We start from the raw sequence: 22,677 nt of genomic DNA on the forward strand, positions 1-22,677 counted from the left end.
AATCTACACACCTTCCTTTTGTAATTCCATTTCAAAAAAATAATAATAATTTCACTTTTATAAAAAATAAAAATAGTTGAAATTTATCAATTTTATTAACACCTGGTTTTTAAGAAAATCGAATTATCAGCTCACTTCGAAAGCTAAAACAAAACAGATATCACTTGACTTGTAAGATAAAATATGTGTAACAGTAAATATTGAACTGTTATCTATTGGAAAAAGTCACTTTAGACAAAAAAAAATACCTTAATTTTTTTATTTTTGTCGTATGGGCGAAACCACAGTGCACTGTGACCGAAAAGTTTTGACTTCCAACAACCAACAACTTATAATGCACTGAACGACATCTTATATTTGATATGAAGGTCTAGACCTAGAGATAGAAGATGCAGCGCTCGGTTTACTCAGCACTTTCTTAAATTTTTGTGATGTTATTATGCTATATGCTGAGTCCGGGCCACCCGACAACATTCACTTAACTGGAATAATTTTAAGTACATAATGTATATGTATACATAGTAAGCTTAACACACATTTGTAACAAAGCACACAAAATTTGAAAATATAGATCGGAACTCCTTTTTTATTGTTTACAAAAGTCAAAAAGGTTTGTAAAATACAACAAAATACTTGAACCTAAATAAATCTTGTCGCATATCAACAAACCCTAAACCTTTAATAAAAAAAAAACAAAAAACAACATCCCACTTAAGTAAAATAAAAAAATCAAAATTAAAACTGACTGGTTTTGTTTTACTCGCTAGCTGTCATCCTTTAAACATCAAAAACACTAAAAAAAAAAATTGAAAGAAAAATAAATGTAAAATTTACTGCTGATAAGAAAAAAAAATCGATTTTTATTGAATCCTTAGACAGGAATTTCGTATGCTCGACTACATTTTAAAGAATAATGTGATTATAGGGTAAAGTACCCTTACCGTTGAATAAATGGACGATTGACATTTAAAATGAAACTGACAATGACACCCAATAGTAATGGAAACAGAATGAACAATGACGTCAAGAACACATTTGGAAATAGGAAAATAAAAGATTTTGTAAAAGAAAAAAAAAAATACAAGATTGAATGTAACAGCATCCATCCTATAAATAGAACTAAGTGCAACCCTATTGGGGTGGTGTAGAAAAGATAACACTCAAAGATGTAGGGTTACAAAAAAGAAAAGTCTTATCCGTTTTAAGACCGTTTTGAGACTTTATTTACACATTTAAATAAGATACTATTGAATAAGTGTTGAAAAAAAAAAAATAAAATTACGACAACAGACTGTGATTACTGTAATAATTGATTGTTATTTTTGGAGGACATTTCTTTGCTTTACCTACTTAACCCGTTATGGTACTTATTAGAGAGTAATCAATAAGAAAACGTGTGTGACTATTACATGTTAATCATAACATTTTACCATATTTTCACAAAATTATACTACGCGTATCAGAAGGAACGGAACACAAGGATACCTTCTGTTCAACCTCTATATAAACTATTTGTATTAGGTACTATAATCTAAACGATTTTTTAATAAACGTGTTGACCTTTAAAGGTGGAGAAGTCTGAATAAACAAGAAAATACAGTCACGTTTTTTTTTTAGAAGAAATAAAAAGAAGCAACATTGTGAATTTTCTCAACGAAGAAGGTGGTTAGTTTGTATTCAAAATTCTTTTGCTTCTTTAGCTTTCACTGCACGTTTTATTTTTATAAAATCTTAAATGTATCGATTGCATCTTCCTGGAAAATGGTTTGCATTAAAAAAAATGTACACTTTGCTGAAACGTGAGAGAAATATTGCTTTGCATTTGGGAATCATTTTGAAACGTGATTGTTTTTAAAGGAAATATTTGTAACATATTTGATTTAAAATTTATTCATGTGGACAAATATACAAATTGACTTGTTTATTAATTAAATTATATCCTTTTTGATTTATATCTTATAATACTGAAAAAAAAGATATTGAGAGTTTTCATTTTAATTTGGAAAATCACGGAGCTGTTTTAGTCAATTTCTATGTTTAAAATAATTTCGTTGCTACGGAAAAAGAGAAAACCAAGGTTGATGTGAATTGAAACATCTATTTTGATGATTCTTTCAATTTGGTCAAGTTTTTATTGTGGCATCCATGGGAGAACCGTATTTTATAAGTTAAGATCCATAGAAGTTGTTTTTTTTTTTTTTTTTTTGGGTTATACGTACGAGGGCGGTTTGAAAACATAGATGGCGTTGTTTAACATAGATTGCGTTGTTTAAAAAAATTAATTTTAATTACCGAAATAGCCTAATATATATTATGATTATATGTTAAGTTTCATTAAAATTGGACACGAATTTTTATCAGAGCAATTTTTTGTTTGAACTTATCTTTTGTTAATAACGAAAAAAAAATTAAATTTAAGCCGTTATTAAAATTTGGCCAAAAAGAATATGACACCAAATCAAATTAAAGAAGACTTCTATTAGACATCGGGGGAATATGCACCTTCATATTCCACGGTCAAAAAGTTGGCAGCCTTATTTAAACATGGCAGACAGAGCGTCGAAGATGATCCCGAAAGCGGAAGCCAACAACATCCACCTTTTCAGAAAACGTCGATGAAGTCCATAAAATGGTTTTAGACGACCGAAGGTTAAAATTGCGAAAAATAAGCAAGACCATGGGGATCTCTTCTGAGCGGGTTTACCACATTTTGACCGAACAATTGGGGTCGAAAAAACGTTCCGCAAGGTGGCTGCAGCGTTTGCTTAAAAAACAACAAATATTCAATCGAGTTGAAATCTCTAGAGAGAATCTAAACTCCATGAACTTCGATTTGGAGTACTGAACCACCCCCTTATTCAGCTAATTTGGCACCAGCAGACTACTACCTCTTTCCAAACTAAAAAAAAAAATTGTCTGGACGCTAATTCTTCACCAAAGAGGAGGTGATTGCTGAGTCGGAGCTGTTTTTTGAAGAGTTGGAGGAATCGGCCTATAAAAAGGGAATAGAAGCACCAGAAAACACATGAAATGAGTGTATTGGCATAAGAAAAGAATTTGCAAAAAGGGATTAAAAAAAAGTTTTAAAATTTATTGCGTTTTATTGGTCAGGCCGAGAACTTTTCAAACCGCCCTCGTATACTATTTCAACGAGCCAAAAAGCAAATTACTCAAGATTAAACGATCTATAAAAGATCCTTCTACAAAGTTACTGTAACTTGCGCCAGTGCCACAGGACAGGTCAGAAAAGCCCTTTTTCATGATTTTTTTTTGTTTTTATCGGTCTTATTTTGGTGTGATTTCAGAAATGGCTAATCTAAAATTGTGTATAAAAAAGTTGTGAAGATTCAATTTCCTACAAAACAGTTCTCATAATTGAATTTCTTTAATTGATGTTTCTCGAGATAATAAGCTTAGATGTTCTCATAAGTACTGGAATTTTTTTAATGCAATCAGTTGTCATTAAAAACAAGCTTTTTTTCTTGCATTAACCTGTTGAACATATTGAAATTTAAAATTGAGATTACGGTACTAACTGGTGAACGATATTCACAGGTATTTTGTGAAAATTTTGCACTTTTTGAATATAAAATTGTGCAGCTTGTAGAACATGTATTGTTATGTATAAATTATCAAATGTTAAAAAGGTAATATAGAGATCAATCAAGTTTACAAACCTTTTAAGTACGTGTTAAAAATAGACTATCTTTATAAGATTATCTCAAAAATGTGATTTTGAAAATAATAAAAATTTTGCGTAAATATAGTAAATTTTACTTATCTTTCCATCAAAATCAAAAAGATATAAAAATAGTTCAAAATGGTCAAAAAATTCGGGCAAAAAGTATAGTTTTTCCTATTTTTCGGTAAAACTCACTGCGCACATATCGTCCCGTTTCTGCGTGAACCACGTATCTACACAGCAAATTTTGTTAAGTTCTTGAAAAAAATGTACGTTTTTCTCTAAATTAAAAATATGAATTGAACAAAAGGAAATCAAGTTATGTTTAAGACATATTGATTGAGTTGTTTCTAAAGTAAAACCCTTGTATCTATTCTTTCTGTAAGTTTTAGAGCACTGTTTAAGAGAAAAAACAAATCTTTGAAAAAATGTACCTACGAGGTTCAAGCAGAAACGGGACGATATGTGAATCAATCTCACTTAGAAGTCCTGTTTGAGATTTTTGCAAGCTATTAAGTTTTTATAAGTTTTTCAAAAATTCATATGTCAAAAATTAGGGCCTTAGAAAAAATACCATATCAGACCCATATCATATCCATATCATATCACACTGCTAACAGGCTCAGGCAGAACGGGAAAATTATTCACGTTTTTTTTGTAGATGCAGTCAGGGTTCATCAATTTATAAGACAATATCACGTCAAAAATATAACACTTTCTTATTTTTTCGAAAGAATTTGTTTTTTTTTTTTTATTTTTGAACTTGCAAAGAAAATGATTCACTCAAAATTATCAAAAATTCGTCTTTGAAATCAGATAGAATAATTGACCAACACTTATTTAAGTTGTTTAATGGAACACAAATACAAATTTTTATATTTAAGCAATCATAACTCATTTAATTAATCTAATGTGTTAATAATGACTATATTACATTTTCTTTGTTCTAAATTTAGTGTATTTTAACATTTTTATTTTAATACTCCCATTAAACGTCAGTTTTCAAAATTGACTTTAATTAATGTCATACTCAATACTTAAAGGATTTGATGACTATAAAATGTTTCATGTTTATTTTACAAAATAGGGTATTGTTTAATTTCGGAAAAGTTAATTCTATAGTTTTTTGATGATTTGTTGACATTCAACAAAAATATACAAAAATCACCAAGTTTTGCCCAACGTTTTCATTTCTGTTATAAGCTATCTTATGCGAGCTGACAAATGACTACACATTTATTGCAAAATCCATTTGATTCGCACCAAGGAAGCTATAAAAGAAAATATGCACATTAACATTGAATCAGTGGGGGACATTATGGGGTGGAAAATAGTATTTTCCTAATGGAAAATCAATATCGCAGAATTGTTTAGCCAGCATGGGCGCAACCACTTGTTGTTGTAGTTGTTTTTTTTATGAGTTTAAAAATAAACTTTAAAAATAGTGATTCAAGGGTTTTCTTTTTTTAAGGAGAGTTTTCAAGGAGCGTCAATGTCACTTGAAGATATTATTTTGATATGATTTGTTTACTGTTGTTGACATTTATGGAAATTAAAAAGCTCTTAAATGAGTGAAGCAATGTGGATCGAAATGAGACTTTAAATTATAAGACAGAAAGTCATTTGAAACCAAGATCAAACGCATTTATAGACGAAAACATACGACATTTATATTGAAATGAATTCATTAAAAATCTTTTTCATTTTTGACTATTTTTGTGAGCTCGTCTTCCTATTGTATGATGTACATATTTATATTATATTCCTTTGGAAGTGAAGGCATCCATTCTGTTTCTTTCATGGAAGAACCACCCAAGAATAGTGGCATGAAAGGCAAGTTCTGTCTTAATGAGAATTAGTAACATTATGTTTTTGAAGATTTAAGTAATACCTATACGCAATTTTTAAATTTAATAAACGTGTATCATATTTTACTATTCAAGATCCGCAAAACACGGCTTTTAAGTTTCACAAAGGTATAAAGAAACGGAAACAAAAACAGAACAGAACCTTGGGGTACATCAGTATTTATTTTGTGGATTTCATACTTGATCCAGCCAATAAGACTTATTTTGAATGATTCGAATGGAAGTAAATACTTTTGAAAAATCAAGAGCATCAATTTAACTTTCTCCAAAATGATGTAAAGATTTACCCTACTTTTTGGCGAGATAAACTATCAGATCAGTGGTCGGTTGGAGAAGGCTAAAGAAGTTTGACTTTTGTTTTGTCAAATTTGGCCAAAAGCTGTTTTATCATCAAATAGGAAAGATACCAGCACGGTTACCATTTTGGTAGAATTTTAATTTGGTAGATTTTGATTGATCTGGTAGGTTGGTAGACTAAAGCTCAGTTTGGTAGATTTTGGAATAATTGGTATACCTAGAATATTGAGCCCAAATAATTTTTCACGTAATATTTTAATATACAGCAAAAATTGAAAATTATTTATTTTTGTTAAATGAATGTGATGTTTTAGAGAATTTAACTTTGGTAGATTTTTCTTGGAGTTGGTAAATTTTGAAAAATTTCGGGGAAAAAATTTTTTTGTAGAGCGGTAACCGTGGATACCAGTAGAATAGAACAGCATTGAAGACCACCTCTCCAGAACTATACTATAAAGATCTTTGAGGATTCTTGTCACTGTAAGAGTGCTAAAGACTTTTTCCATGAATTCGTTTACTTGCTCAAGTACTTGAGAAGTCATGAAGCTGTATGTTTATCTGCCAGTGCAAAGTTGGCAGAAAAGCGCAACACAAAGAGTTTTGTCTGTCTCAACTGAACAAAAAATAAAATGCAAGACACTCGTATTTGCTCTTCTCGTAAAAAATCGTTTAGAAATGTTTAAGTTTTTTAAAGCATTCATAAAATTAACCAGATCTCAAAGAAACTCTTGGTTTTCATTTTTGATATCTCACTCGAGGAATTTGGAGAAAATTATTATTATAATAATTTATTCGATTTATAATTTTTTTTTACCCGAATTTATAACCTGTTGATATTATATAACTCATATCTTTAATTCAAGAATCAAAACCTATTCCGAGATGTCGAAAGGTATCGGCTTTGGAATGTAAGAAATAGAAAGGAAGATAAAAAAAATTTCTTTGAAAATATCTCAGGAACCAGAGTTACAAGAAACTTTTAGTTTTCAGTTCTGAATAGAGCTTAAAGAAACCTTTTTTATGTCACAGTTGATTATTTTGCCCCGGGAACTCAACAGCTTACCTTACGCTACCTACATACATATATCGCAAGTAAAAATGAATGTCATTGTTGACTAAGATTTTAAAAATATAATCAAACATTTTACAACACCACGTCCTGCATGGAGGAAAACTTTCAGACGAATTTGAAGTTAAAAGTGAAGCCACACAGGGTTGCATACTATCACCAATATTGTTTTTATTAGGGAATAGGCGATATAATGAGCGCAGCTATAGTGTATTTTGTAATTGAAATCGTTTTTGTAAGATATTTTCATCTCAGCTTGTAAGCTAACATTTTTATTGCAGATTATCTACAGAAATTGTATGATAATATTGTATTTCAAAAAAAGTTACCTACCATTTTTTTTGGATATTTTCCAGAAATGCATCCAAACTTTAAAGTCTATTTGAATAATCTAATTTTGGTTTTTTACTTTATGTATTTAGTTTTAAAAATATATTAGTATTGTATTTGTATTTATTTACTATATACTTAAAATAAAAACCATTATAGGCGTTTAAATTTGTTTAAAATTATTGTGACAGTTTTGATTAAACTTAGTCTAAAATATATTTAGAATGACTGTGGTAAGATGACATTTTTGTAATTTTTTGTTTTAAAGTATCAATTAAAGACTATTCATGTCTTTTGTAGCCTTAATCACCCTGTTGAAAGTTAATTTTTATTATAAAATTTCAAAACAACAATTTTGGACAAATTTTGCTTTCTTCCATATTCCATTCTCTCAAGAAGAAGAATAACGAAAAGAAATTTTATTTTATTCTAACTGAAGCAATTAACAAAATCCAGTTGAAAGTTCAAGTGACTTTTACTTCAAAAGTAGGTATTTCATCCTTTGACTTGAGGAGTCTCAAAGTTTTTCCCTCTTTTGGATGCCTATTTTAACACTCCTACAAAATTAATTCTAATTTCATATTCAAGATCCGTAAAAAAGCTTCTCCACTGCAAATCCCAAAGTAATACAACTTAATTTATTCTTACTCACTTAATCTTTGTTGGGAACTTCGAATTAATTGCACCTTCATAATACTATTAAACTAGTTTATTCTTTTTTTTTTTTTATAAAACTGTTTTTAATTCCTTTTTTTTCAAATTTTTCTTCTAATGAAAATAAATTTTTCAATATTTGATTTTAACTAATTAGTCACATTAACTTCAAAGATTAATCATGATTTTTCAACACACCCACTGCACTTTGTCAGTCTTCACATACAAATGACCATATCAGACGGATAAAAAGGATGAGTATCCTAGAATATTAAAAATAAAAATAAAAAAATAATAGCTCCAGACACCACACGCGATATGCAATATAATAGTCTTACTTGAAAGTACCCATCATTAAAACACATAACACAACACACTCACAAACAATAGTCCTTAGTAATTATACATATGAGTAGGAACATAGCTTGCACGCGTATTCATATTAGATTTCTATCAACATTGGAGGTAATATTGGTATATTGTCTCTAGTGACAGTTTTGTATAACATGCAAATTTTTTTCAAAGCTATTTTTAAAAAAATTTCATTTTCCTAACTAAACACACACTATGTACCTAATGCAATTTCTGACACATGCAATTTCACAACTAAGTTTTTATTCTTTTTTTAAAAGTTTTAATTGTCGTTTGTCACAACTCTATTGATTTTATTTATAATTTTTGAAAAATTATTAAAATTGCTTTTTAAAATAAGAATCTAACTCACCTTTGCTATACATTGACGATCCAGAAGCTGTTTCCGGCCGTCGAGTGAAACTACCCCTAGAACTACTTCCTCCACCACCTCCTCCTCCCCCAGTTAAGGTGGCAAGTTTGATTGGTTGTGAATGTGATTGCATTGTTGGTGTCATTCCCGAAATTCCACAACACAATTAAAACCGTTAAATTTGATTCACAATCAACCACACCTTAATAAAAAAAAAAAACCCTTCTAAATACTGATTTGACAGTAAATTAATTCGTGAACACGCCGAATAATACTAACTGATTGAAAAGTTGTTAATTTTGGGCAGGCACCAAGTCAATTAATCAAATAGGTATAGTGTCCTGTGATCTTTGACACACAACTCCACACAACCACACAACATGAACTGATATTTCATTTCAATCACCACAAAAACTCGCGACAAGTTATTGGAACCTTCATTTTTTATTCTATATTCTAGCTGTGACACTTTAGAAAAGAAAAACCGTTAAAAGGACGTTTAAACAAAACAAAAATAGTTTTTTTTTTGTTTTGTTCTATTTTATCAACCGGTATAACTCACAAGTCACAACTGACCACTGTGGCTTAGCGAATAATGGATTTTGAATTGTTGTTCTGGGAATTGTCGGAAGGGAAATGCAAAGCAACAAAAGATGAATATAACAAAAAAAAAAAAAAATTGAAAACTATCGTAAAAGCGCATGTCTTCCTAATGTCCTTTTTTATGATGTGGCATACAATTCTTAATTCGTGCACTTGTTTTACTATATGATACCCCTTTTCCTTAGTATAATATAGAAACAACAAGCCCTCATTTTATACAGTCTGCATCACTCGATTTGAACAAAATTAAAACGGAAATAGAAATTTTATGGTGAGAATTAAAAAAAAATTGGTGTTGTTATCGTCTTTCGGCTTGAAACCATAAGTATAAGTTTTAAGACGAAAGACCTTGTTGTAGCCCACATCAAAGGTCATTTTTAGGGTGTACAATGTGAACATACTGTAAATAGGTATAAAATGTTAATATAAATAAGAATGGCATAAATCTAGTGACCCACAACCTCCGGACAGCCCACACAAAATTGGATAGATCAGCGTATGGAACTCTCCCGACTGAATGAACGTTGATTCCCCACTTGGGGAACACCTCATATTTTGTAGTTGAGGAATGAACAAGCAAAAGGTCGTATTTCCATTTAAACCATTTATTCATAAATCGCCAAAAACTGTGCGAGATTCAAATAGGTTTGTATGAAATCTAGTTTTTGAAGGGCCATTTTATATGAAAAATAAGGCTAGCAATTTCCAATTTCCAGGCAACATGTGTAGTTTTGCCTTAAAAAGCCGATTTCATTAAAAAATGAAAAGTGGAGATACAGCCTTTTCTTTATTCACTCACTATGGCAATAGTTTAAATCTGTCTTGATTTCTAGCCATTCAAGTTGAAACTTCTATTGGAGGAGTAATTGCGGCCGGTGAAGTAGTAAATTTATTTTTTATTAACAAACTAAAAGCCTCGAATGTATGATCCAAATTTTGACAACTACATAAAAAAAAAAAAATGGTAAACCGAACACGTTAGTTAGCGGTGAACCTGGAGAATGTCCAAAGCAAAATGTGATTTATCGTGTTAGTGCAATCAGCGCTAAACCTGACCCACACCAAACTGAGAAAAAGAACCACAGAAAGAAACATTCTCGGAAATCCGAGAGACATCAAATCAAATGACTACTATCAAAAGAATGACTTAAATATCTTCAATGGACTTTTTGTCAAAAACAGGTATCATTTGTTCAACGAATATATTTTCGGCAACTGAATTCGACCGATTGACTTTCTAGTCTGCCTAAATTTCATCATAATAAACGCACATTATTCCTACACACTACACCAATTAACAAGAGTAGACTCTCTCTAGGCCAACAATCTATTTTAAGAGTATTCAATCTCAAATGACAAAATAATACATGAGCTACAACCAAGATCGAATATTGTTGAGAGGTTTCATCTGTGGAAGACCTTAATCATTCCGGGAGAACGAAGGAATAAGAACAATGTTCAGCGTTCAGCGTTCAGCCCCTTTGCATGGACCTAGTAAAAAAGCTGAAAATAGATAGGACTCGTAGAGCATATGAAATCCAACGCACCAGCCTAATGAATCTACAAGAGTGTAGAAGAAGTGGATTCATTGACATAGTTGTCCAAATAACATTCGAAGGTTTTACAAAATGACCTTTTAAGTTGGTTTCTGGTTATGGGAATTGGACTGGAAAGCAAGATTTGTATAAATATTTGAGTAAAAAAGATTCAATTCTTTATAAAATATAGAAGGTATTGAAGAAACTATGTGCCAGTGTGGCTTCTTGCCGGTTAGGTCAACAAAATCTTCATACTCAGTAATGTAGAGAAAGGTCAAAGAATTTCAAATCAAGACTGTATATCTTTCCAACTTCGAAATTCTGTCGAATTCTTCGAAAATTTTAAGATCACGTGATTGCACGGAGGCACCTTCTTCGATAAACTATTTAGGTATGCGGAAAATCAACAGCATTAATAAATTCGAACAAATAAAAGGCGGAAATTAGTAGTCTTGAAATGAAATGAGGATGAAACTGAGACTTCTTACTCGGAAAACCAAAAACTTTGTTCCACAAAACCATTACTCTGCTGCTACAGGTGAAATAGTACATAAAATCAACAAATAAAAAAAAATTGTTACACTCATGAAACTTGGCAAAAAGTTTGCTTTTGGGATAAGAACCAAGAATTAAAAAAGTCTATAAAAAAAATTTGGTTGGAAGGGTGTTTTTCGCGGACAAGAGGGAGGGGATGAAGCTCAAAAATATAGTGAAAATAATTGTTTATGAAATATTATCATATGACACATGTTTTTAAAGTATTTTTTGATGCTGAATCTAATGACAGATAAAGCGATTATGACTGCTCTAAGAAAAGTTATTGCCGATTAAAAACAAGGGTGCTTGTTTATTTACTTCAACAGGTAAATAATCATTTTTAGCAAAAAAACAAAACCGAATTCCATAGATCAAAACTGGGTTTTATGGTTTTTAAAATAGTTCCTATGGCTAAAAATTAACGAAATTGAAATGGGACCACACTGCAGCCACCGGCTTTCCAATACAAAAAGAATTATCAAAATTGGTTCTCTCAGTCGAAAGTTATGCGGTAACAACCATAAAAAAAAAAAAAGAAAATACAGACGAATTGAATACCTCCTCCTTTTTGGAAGTCGGTAAATATAACCGTTAAAAACATGCTACACTGATGAAATTCGGGACGAAGGTTTTGCATAAAGCAGGGACAAAGGATTTAAAAAGTTCTCAAAAATATTTTCGGTGAAAGGGTGTTTTTTTGATGGGTTAAGTTATGTATGAGAAAGGTACCATAACAGCTGACTTAATTTTTATTAATTTTTAAAACTTGGTGCTAAAGTTTTTGTTGGTATAAGAATTAAGAATCTATAAAGTGTAAAAAGTTATCTTGAGTGAAAGGGTGTTTTTTTTTTAAAGAAATGGTGAAATTTGGAATAAGTACCACGAAAACCGGGAAAAAATTGTTACACCAATGAAAATTGGTAAAAATGTTTCATTAATAACAGAAACCAAGAACCCAAAAAGGCTATACAAATATTTTAGGTTAAAGGGTGTTTTTTTGGGAAATAGGAAAAAATCCGCGATAAGTCTGATAAAATCAATGGTATAAATGGTACCCTTACGAAATTCATTAAATCCCCATGGGAATTACGAATAAAAGAAATCTATAATTTGTTTTCATGTGAAAGGGTGTATTTTTTTAGTGTAGAGAAAATATAAGCATATTTGCAAAAGTATGCAATACTAGAGTAGTATTAGTGTTGCCCTATTAAAATTCGGCAATTATGTTACTTTTAAGATTAGAAACAAGAATCTAAAGTGTCTTTAAAAATGTCATGGTTGAAAGGGTGTTTTTTTGAGTGAAAACAAAAATGATTTGTCACCCTAATGAAATTTGATGAAAACATTGAATTTGGGATAGAAAGCAAGAATAAAGAGTTTTCATAAAAAAAATTTAGGTGAAAGGGTGTTTTTTTTCGAAGAGACTGTAAATTCTGCAATTGGTCCCAAAAAGCCAATGATTCGTGTAAAACGTCTAAAAAATTATGTATAAACGTTTAATTTGTCATGATAACCAAAAATAAAATGAATTATTAGCTTTTTGGAACCAATTGAGCTTCATCCCCTCCCTCTTGTCCGCGAAAAAACACCCTTCCACCCAACTTTTTTTATAGACTTTTTTTATTCTTGGTTCTTATCCTAAAAGCAAACTTTTTTGCCAAGTTTCATGAGTGTAACAATTTTTAATTTTTTAAATGCCTGTTTTACCTGTACTATTAGTGTTTTCTTTTTTATGGTGCCAAATAATATAATTAGGTATAAGCAGAAAAATAAAACAAAAAATATTACCATTTAAAATCGCAAACAAAATCTTATAAAACAAATTAATCCTAATTGAAGTTCTCCAGACTGTAGAAGATTACAAGTTGTTTCTTTTGTATATGGAAATGTGATGATTGTGCGATTAGATCGGGTGGATGTGCTGGCTAGAATAGTTTTTTTTTTTTTTTTTTTTGTTAACATCGAAGGACACATTGGCAGCCAAGGAAGTTACATTGATTCGCTTTGAAGGACTTATCTCAATTATGTCAATGCATCCACTAGAAACCTCAATGCAAAGAAACCAACTCACCTATGAAATGAACGAAGAAGAAAAGAAGCAATATCGAGGTCTAGCTTTCTATATTTTTTTTTTTTTTTTAAGGAAGCAAATATCTATAAGGATATGTTATTTTTTTTAGAAAGACAATTTAGAAACAGTATGGTTTCGTCTTGGCTGGCTCATGGTTTTTTTTTACGTTTTTGTATTGTTGTCCTGCTCTCATGTGGAACGCAACTTTTTCGCTCTGTAAAAAAAAGCCCTTGTGTCCTATTGTAGGACATTATAATGGCTGGATAAATGTGTGTGGAGATGTTTATGTCTGCTTTGTTACCATTTGAAGGATGTGCTAGTTCCTTAAAGTGGTTAGGTAGGCAGATCCTTAAGCTAAAAATAAATGATTTCAAACACAACGATATGACAAAAAAAATAAACTTAAAGAGAAGGGAAGTGAATGCACAACGATTGGGTTCATCGGACTGATCTTATGCCAAAATTGTATATCTGGAGTAGACGTTTTTTGTTGGATGAATGGAGATATGAACGTTGAACGTACGTATTGTATCAGTTTATTTATTGTTTTCATTTTTTAGTTACAAAACTGCAAGATTGCTGATTGCTAGTTCTGGTCGAGCGGAAATAAATTCTTTTGGTGCCAACAATTGATTTAAGTTTATTAGGATACTGTATATTTGTGGAAAACTATCATTTTTTCAAATCTTTGTTTTTATTTCTTTTGTTTTTAGTTCGTACTTTGAGAAATTACTCTTTTTTCAGGCATAATTAAAGTTGAACTTTTGTGTATTTCTATGGGTAATATAATTTTGTTACAATTCAAAATATTCGCTTTTAAAGGTATTTTAGTGAGTGGGTAGGTACAACATTGTTTTTTATGTATGATATCCAAATACCATACATCATTTTCATACCTACGCCTTCACATAGGAACAATGTAGAATAAAGCAGCCAAGAAAAAATGTTTTCCCTTATTACCTTACGTCAAACATAACACGTGTGTTAATCGACACTTGGAAAATGGCCTTACACGACACCTACACCACGACTAAAAAGCCTCAAACGAGAGTATATCTTTTTGAAAATTTCGTTTCGCTTCAGCTGCTTGCACGTATAGCCCAGTTTAACAATCTTCTAAAAGGGTTTTAAGAGGAAAAGTCTGGTGTAATTGTCTTTAATGGATTATTTTTTCATACATATTTTTTGTTTGAAATGCTGTCCAACACTTTTCTTTCAACGTATGGAAAATCATAAAAAAAATCTAGAGGATGCGAAAACTGATGTTAATAAAAACAAAGCTGTTGGAACAATATAAGGTTATTTATAAGGAAGGATACCAGATTTAAGGATTAAATTAAATCAAACTCAATGGAATCCTGGTAAAGCATTTTTAAAAAATCTTTAAAAGTAAAGTCACTTTTATTACATTTGAAACCAATGGTGAATTCATAAAATTATTATTTGTGACGAAGGAGTATGAGGCTAGTGAAAGTTATATAAGTTGTACCCTTATCGTTATACCAGTCGAAAGTTACCTATATTTTGTTTAAGGTAGTGTCTAAGAAAACAGTTTGCACATGGGTTGCTTGGCGACATCCTGTCAAGGCATAGGGTTGCTACGCTTTAAAGTTAATTTAGACGGCACCTTGCTTATATGGTAAGTCTTAGAGGTCAAGTCAAAAATTTGGCAGATACATTTCAAGTTATTTTGTTTTTGCTCTCTAATAAATAACATAAGCATTATTTCAAATACCTTTCGTTCTGATTTTTTGTGAATTGTTTCTCAAACATCGAATTTCACTGTTTTGAATTTTAAACGTCTATATCTCGAGTTGCAGATTTTTTACATTTTTTGTTTGTGTGTGTGACTTTTATACAGGGTGTCCCAAAAGTTAACGTCGAAACGAAAACGGTAGATAGGGTAGGTGGTGACAGTTATCAGAAAAATAATAAAAAAAATCGGAGCCATATATTTTGGGAGTTATGAGAATTTGAAAAAAAGTCGAAAAAATGGTCACCCTGTGACGGTTTTTCATGTGCCGTGACTACAAATCTTAATTTTTCTAATTTTTTTCTTTTGTTACGGAATCTTGAATAACCCTGCTATCAAATGCATTTAAAAATTTTAACTCAGCTGCATCAGTTTTAAAGAAAATATTACTTTTTTACCTAACTTAGTACTAAAAAATTTTACATGACTCTAATTCAATGAGCCGTAGTGTAAAAAAAATGCACAACGATGTTTCGGCAAGTTACCTTAAAAGTTGGTTTGTTCAATTCTCTTTTCAAAATGGTACAACATTGTTGGGAATATTTCATAAATAACCGAGATAAAATTTTTTTCTTAAGAAATCCGACTTTTTTTTAGGTAATTTTTCCATATTATTTAAGTTTTTGTATTCTGAAAGGTTCTGAAAGGGTACAAAACTTGAATAATATGGAAAAATTACCTCATAAAAAAGTCGGATTTCTTAAGAAAAAAAAAATTTATCTCGGTTATTTATGGAATATTCCCAACAATGTTATACCATTTTGAAAAGAGAATTGAACACACCAACTTTTAAGGCAACTTGCCGAAACATTGTAGTGCATTTTTTTTACACTACGGCTCATTGAATTAGAGTCATGTAAATTTTTTTAGTACTAAGTTGGGTAAAAAAGTGATATTTTCTTTAAAACTGATACAGCTGAGTTAAAATTTTTGAATGCATTTGATAGCAGGGTTATTCAAGGTTCCGTTACAAAAGAAAAAAATGAGAAAAATTAAGATTTGTAGTCACGGCACATGAAAAACAGTCACAGGGTGACCATTTTTTCGACTTTTTTTCAAATGCCCATAACTCCCAAAATATATGGCTGCAATTTTTTTTATTATTTTTCTGATAACTGTCACTACCTACCCTATCTACCGTTTTAGTTTCGACGTTAACTTTTGGGACACCCTGTATATTAACAATATCTTTTAATTCCAGTATCAATTTTTTTCTACCACTTTTTGTTAAGGAAATAGCTTTTTGACCTTTTTCTAAATTAATATCAGTCTACCCTACTAAAATGTAAAATTTCTAAAAAAAGCCCAAAAAATTAAGGGAACAAAAAAAATTATGATTTTTTTAGTGATTTTCGATAAGCTGTATCTCAGTAAAAAATGATGGCATCATGACAAATCAAAAAGCATGTGAAAGCTACATTCTTCTAATTTTAGGATTTTATGACTTAATATTTTATATCTAACGGTTTATCTAAAATTTGGTTTATCTAAAATTTAAACGGTATTTATTAATAAAATGTTTAAATAAACTCAAAAGAATTTGATTTTGCTCATAAAAAAGTGATTAGAAGTAAGTCATTTACAGCTGCAAAAATGTGGTGTTTAAATTATCTCAAAAGTTCAAACCCTCACAACCGAAAAACTGTTTGATGAATAAGTCTGAAACTGTGCAGATTAAACTACATGTCTATTAAGCTTCAATAATTAAGGCTTAGTTTAATCTTATCACGCATAGTTATGAAATAGCGGCACATTTTCTAAAAAACCGTAAAAAGGCCAATTTGATAGCTTTTCTGAATTGATATCAAATGTACGAAAAGATTTTTTTATAACAAAGCAAACTTAATTTCTTTGTAGAGAATTAAATGAAATTTTCAAATGTATCCTTAAATTTTCTATGGAGTGATCCGTTGTTGAGATATTAATAGTCAAAGTCAAAAGTATGGTTTTTGGTTCGAGGAATGATATTGTAGTCTAAAAAAAAATAGTACAAGTTTGAAACAAAAAGAATCTTGAAGCCAAATAAATAGCTTTTCTAAAAATGTTCCCACTTTTTTATGAGAAAAGTAAAAACAATGAAAATGTTGGTTTTTGAACAGTTCCAACGATTAACCTAGTTTACCGTTAGAAATAAAATATATGGTCATAAAATCCTTAAACTAGAAGAATGTCTTTCCGTATCATTTTTGTAAGTTTTCTATTCCGGGAAAGTATCACAAAATAAGTTTGAAAAATTTCACTTTTTAAGCGAATGTTTTTAAGCGGATGTTTTTTTAAGTTAAACTTCAGAGAATTTTACTTACATTAACGGTAAAGAGTAAAGACTTGCGTTTTGTTAACTATTAAAAGTTATTAAATAAAATAGAACCTGTTGCACTACAATCATCTCACTTGACTATTTGTACCCAATTAATATTAAATAAGTGTGTTTCCATAACTTAGGTGCGAACAAATGACCTGAATAGATATACCCGATACCTATTCGTCTTTCACCAACACCTTATGATACTTTTTTGTTACATCATTGTTTTAAGATTCTTTTTCCTAAAGTGCAAAAGCCAAATAATGTCAACAGTGCGGTATAAAGGATAAAAACTACAAACACAAGAAAAATATCTATCACTTGAATAAACGATACCATAAAGTTATCTTTAAAAGTCTGCTCATAAGCAAATTTATTTTTTCTCTACGTATTTTAATTAAAATAAAGGTGTCTGTTAATTCGGTGTATGGACGATAATTTTACGTGATAACGTCATAAGAAAATTAAAAAATTATTTGAAAGCAAAAAAGGTGATAAAATTGCTTATTTCTTTTATTTAATTTTCTTGATTTTCTTGTCAACTTTTTTGTGTAAAAATTTTAAAAATATTAATACCATCGCATTGTATGATATTAAAGATATAGATTAAAATTTTATTTATATCTGTACGTTTTGTAGAAAAAAGCGAATACACAAAATGAAAACACTCAAAAACATAGTCTAAGAGCCGGCAGCATATTTTGGCAGTTTTTATATAACCGAAATTCGAGTGTGCACATACCTAGATATGCACCACAGTATGTCAACGGAACAAGTCTGGCAGTGATCTTTTTCAGCTTTCCCTTGCCAGACGCATCCAAAGTGCAGCAAAAAATCAATTTTTGGCGTTTTGGTATAACCGAATAAATGATACACCAAAAAATCATAAAAAATCCCCTGATTTCGAATCTGTGGGTACCGCAAGTTTCTTTTTCAGCTTTCCCCCCGCCAGACCGCTTTAAAGCATTTTTAAGTGCATTTTTCTTATAAAAAACCTAATTACTTATTTTCTGTTAGGTATAACCGTATGATGGTAACAAATTAATATTCTATGTCTATTCCAGGTCTAGAAAATATAATTTTTAGCCAGCTATTTTTCAGCCTTCCCTCTGCCAGACGCATCCAAAGTGCAGTCAAAAATCAACTTTTGGCGTTTTTCTAGGTATTACCCCAATAAATGATACACCAAAAAATCATAAAAAATCCCCTGATTTCAAAAATGTGGGTACCGCAAGTTTCTTTTTCAGCTTTCCCAGCGCCAGACCGCTTTGAAGCATTTTGAAATGCATTTTTCTAATTAAAAACCTAATAGCTTATTTTCTGTTGGGTATAACCGTATGATGGTAACAAATTAAAATTCTATGTCTATTCCTGGTTTAGAAAATATAAGTTTAAGCCAGATATTTTTCAGCCTTCCCTCTGCCAGACGCCCTTAAAGGTTTCCCAAATAGGTTTTTCCATAGAAAAAACACCTAGTTTCTGTTTTTTTCTTATAAAATTGAAATAATATTTTTTTGTTTAGAGTAACCATAATATGATGGCCAAATATTAACTTTCTCTGCCTTTTACTGATTTAGAAAATGTAAGTTTAAGCCAGTTTTGTTTCAGCCTACCCTCTGCCAGACGCCCGAAAAGGTATTTCAATAGTACGGGAAAGTTAGATTTTGCTATATGGGGCATGAGGGTCTGGGAAAAAATCCGAAATGCATTTTGACTTTAGGGATTAAAAGAGCATAAACCCAGGGATCGAAAGAGTCTAAAACCACATTTTGTACAACCGCACCAAGAATCATATTTTGTTTGTCCCTATACAAAAAATTGCAATTTTTTGAAGTTTTTTGCCTACAGATCGAAAACGGTATGTCAAATCGAAAAACCAATATTGTAACAAATGAAGGTAATTAAAAGATCTACAACTTTTACAACGAACAAATTTTTTAAAAAACGCTCAAGTAAAAGAGATATGACAAAAATAAGAAAATCACTTTTTGACGTGTTTAAAAAAAAAACACCCTAACTTTTAAACCAAAGGGATAATCGAAAAATGTTACTTAACATATACCTATTGTAGAAAATTAAATTATTTCAAGTTTGTCATACATTGTTTTTTTTTTGTAGGTTCAAAAATACGCGAGTTATGTGAAAAACTAAAATTTGTATTAAAAAAAATGGCGGCCAAATGACTCAAAGTGCGATTGAACAAAATTTGGTTTACGACTCGTGTCTTTATGCCTTTCGAGCCCTGAAGTCAAAATGCATTTCGGATTTTTTCCCAGACCCTCATGCCCCATATAGCAAAATCTAACTTTCCCGTAATATTGAAATACCTTTTCGGGCGTCTGGCAGAGGGTAGGCTGAAACAAAACTGGCTTAAACTTACATTTTCTAAATCAGTAAAAGGCAGAGAAAGTTAATATTTGGCCATCATATGGTTACTCTAAACAAAAAAATATTATTTCAATTTTATAAGAAAAAAACAGAAACTAGGTGTTTTTTCTATGGAAAAACCTATTTGGGAAACCTTTAAGGGCGTCTGGCAGAGGGAAGGCTGAAAAATATCTGGCTTAAACTTATATTTTCTAAACCAGGAATAGACATAGAATTTTAATTTGTTACCATCATACGGTTATACCCAACAGAAAATAAGCTATTAGGTTTTTAATTAGAAAAATGCATTTCAAAATGCTTCAAAGCGGTCTGGCGGGGCGAAAGCTAAAAAAAAACTTCTGGTACCCACATTTTTGAAAACAGGGGATTTTTTATGATTTTTTGGTGTATCATTTATTGGGGTAATACCTAGTAAAACGCCAAAAGTTGATTTTTGACTGCACTTTGGATGCGTCTGGCAGAGGGAAGACTGAAAAAAAGCTGGCTAAAAATTTTATTTCCTAGACCTGGAATAGTCATAGAATATTAATTTGTTACCATCATACGGTTATACCTAACAGAAAATAAGTAATCAAGGTTTTTATTAGAAAAATTCACTTAAAAATGCTTTAAAGCGGTCTGGCGGGGGGAAAGCTGAAAAAGAAACTTGCGGTACCCACATTTTTGAAATCAGGGGTTTTTGTATGATTTTTTGGTGTATCATTTATTGGGGTAATACCTAGAAAAACGCCAAAAGTTGATTTTTGACTGCACTTTGGATGCGTCTGGCAGAGGGAAGGCTGAAAAATAGCTGGCTAAAAATTATATTTTCTAGACCTGGAATAGACATAGAATATTAATTTGTTACCATCATACGGTTATACCTAACAGAAAATAAGTAATTACGTTTTTTATAAGAAAAATGCACTTAAAAATGCTTTAAAGCGGTCTGGCGGGGGGAAAGCTGAAAAAGAAACTTGCGGTACCCACAGATTCGAAATCAGGGGATTTTCTATGATTTTTTGGTGTATCATTTATTCGGTTATACCAAAACGCCAAAAATTGATTTTTTGCTGCACTTTGGATGCGTCTGGCAAGGGAAAGCTGAAAAAGATCACTGCCAGACTTGTTCCGTTGACATACTGTGGTGCATATCTAGATATGTGCACACTCAAATTTCGGTTATATCAAAACTGCCAAAATATGCTGTCGGCTCTCGGTCTAACAATGTTCTTCAATACCTAATTGATATTTCGAAAAATAATGCCTTGAAAAAAAAAGTTTCAGATCTCTGGTATAGCTATCATTTAAATGCATGATTTAAATTTTTTATAAGCAATTTTAAGCTAGAGAAGCAAACGAAAATGGTTATAAGAGGTATCAGAATGAAGATAATGAGATATAAAATATTCTTATTTTTGATTCAAACCTTTCTTAAAATCCAATTTTATTATTTCACTGATTGAAATTGATTTCAATGAACAGCTGATATTCGTTTTACTGAAGATATTCTAATCTCTTTCTGTTCTCATCTGTCAGTTTTTATTTCAATGATCAACTCTAACCTCAAATGCCTACCTGCAATGCAGTAGTAAATTTCACTGGCAGTGCTTTCCAATGAGGTAAATTTTTCAATGATAGCTATAACTGACTTGTCAAAAACCACTCCACCACTTAGGTTTCTGTACAAAAAATTCCCCTACTTTTAACAACTACTTTGTCCAAGGGTTACCACTTGCATTGTTTTTTAAAAACCGTTCATAACTCAGTATTTCAATTTTTTGGAATTTTTTCAACACTTTTGTTGTTCTTTTAAGAAATGAATCTATCGATTAAAAAACTTCATTTAGCTAAATTTGTATCTTTTATTCGAAAAATAAAGATTAATAATAATAATAATTAAGTATGAAAAGATACCTAAAAAACACATTCCAACATACAAAAATTCTATCTAATTTCATTTAAGAATTTGATTGGGATATATAGTCTTCAAAAATAATGGATACAAAATGTTTTTGAAAGATTGCCTAGTTGTTGTCACCTCATTCCCAATCGATTAATTTTTTTCAGTAAACTTTGTTATTATGTAAAAAAGTTGTTTTACAAGATTTTATACTATTGATGCAGTTCTTGAAAATTCATTTAAGGATCTAAAAAGAAACCTATAGCAATTCCTTAACAAATTTAAAATTTATTTTTTAAACGTATGCATTGTCATTCAATCTACTTTCTTTGCCCTCTATACTATAAGTCAAAACGTTTTTTTTAGATGTATAATTAATTTTTATATTCATGCCTATTACCGAAGACGCAGATGGCCGATGCACTGCGGCGGGAGTGAGAGTCACTTTCACAAGATTTCGTATTACCGAAGCCGCCGCAGCGGAAGTGATAGAATGACATTTTGGCTATGTAAGTGTCAACAATGGCATGATTGAAATTTGATTCAATTGCGGATAGAGTAACTTCCCGGGAAGTGAGTCCCTTCGTCTTCGGTAATAGGCATGAATATTTGGGAGAACCATTATTCCTCCATATAAAAAATACTTGTAATGTAAAAGACCACTTCGATTATGCTTTTATGCTTATGATTTCATTATGTACATTGTTCCGTATGAATAAGTAGTAACATTCTTAGGATGATAAGAACAAATTCTAATGAGGTAGTTTAAAAGGATCCGCTACAAAATTAATTTTAAACTTTACATTCTTTAAAGTTTTACTCTTGATTAAAAAAAAATATTTACATACCGAATATCTCGATTGCTATATAATATATTCTCAGTTTCTATAATATTTTCATATTTTGAGAAAAAAAATATTACTCATACGCCATACAACGATAATTTATTTAAAATAATTCTCTAAGTTATCTGATGCAT

At 30.7% G+C, this 22,677-nt stretch overlaps 1 protein-coding gene and 1 long non-coding RNA gene across 5 annotated transcripts in view; one reads left to right on the plus strand and one right to left on the minus strand.

The window, feature by feature from the left end:
* LOC129908310 (band 7 protein AGAP004871) overlaps positions 1–9,126 on the minus strand; it is a 63,210-nt gene extending 54,084 nt beyond the window's left edge. The window contains exon 1 of one of the 4 annotated variants that reach the window (XM_055984719.1): positions 8,625–9,126. In XM_055984719.1, coding sequence (XP_055840694.1) covers positions 8,625–8,769 — 145 coding nt within the window. In that variant the 5' untranslated portion in view covers positions 8,770–9,126. Of the gene's footprint in view, positions 1–7,898; positions 7,954–8,624 lie in introns of those variants that run through there. The other 3 variants (XM_055984720.1, XM_055984721.1, XM_055984725.1) reach the window with 3 other exon arrangements.
* LOC129908313 (uncharacterized) overlaps positions 1–22,677 on the plus strand; it is a 93,115-nt gene that overhangs the window by 40,765 nt on the left and 29,673 nt on the right. The window lies entirely within an intron of this gene.

This window comes from Episyrphus balteatus, chromosome 2 (assembly GCF_945859705.1).
Source record: "Episyrphus balteatus chromosome 2, idEpiBalt1.1, whole genome shotgun sequence".
NCBI lineage: Eukaryota > Metazoa > Arthropoda > Insecta > Diptera > Syrphidae > Episyrphus > Episyrphus balteatus.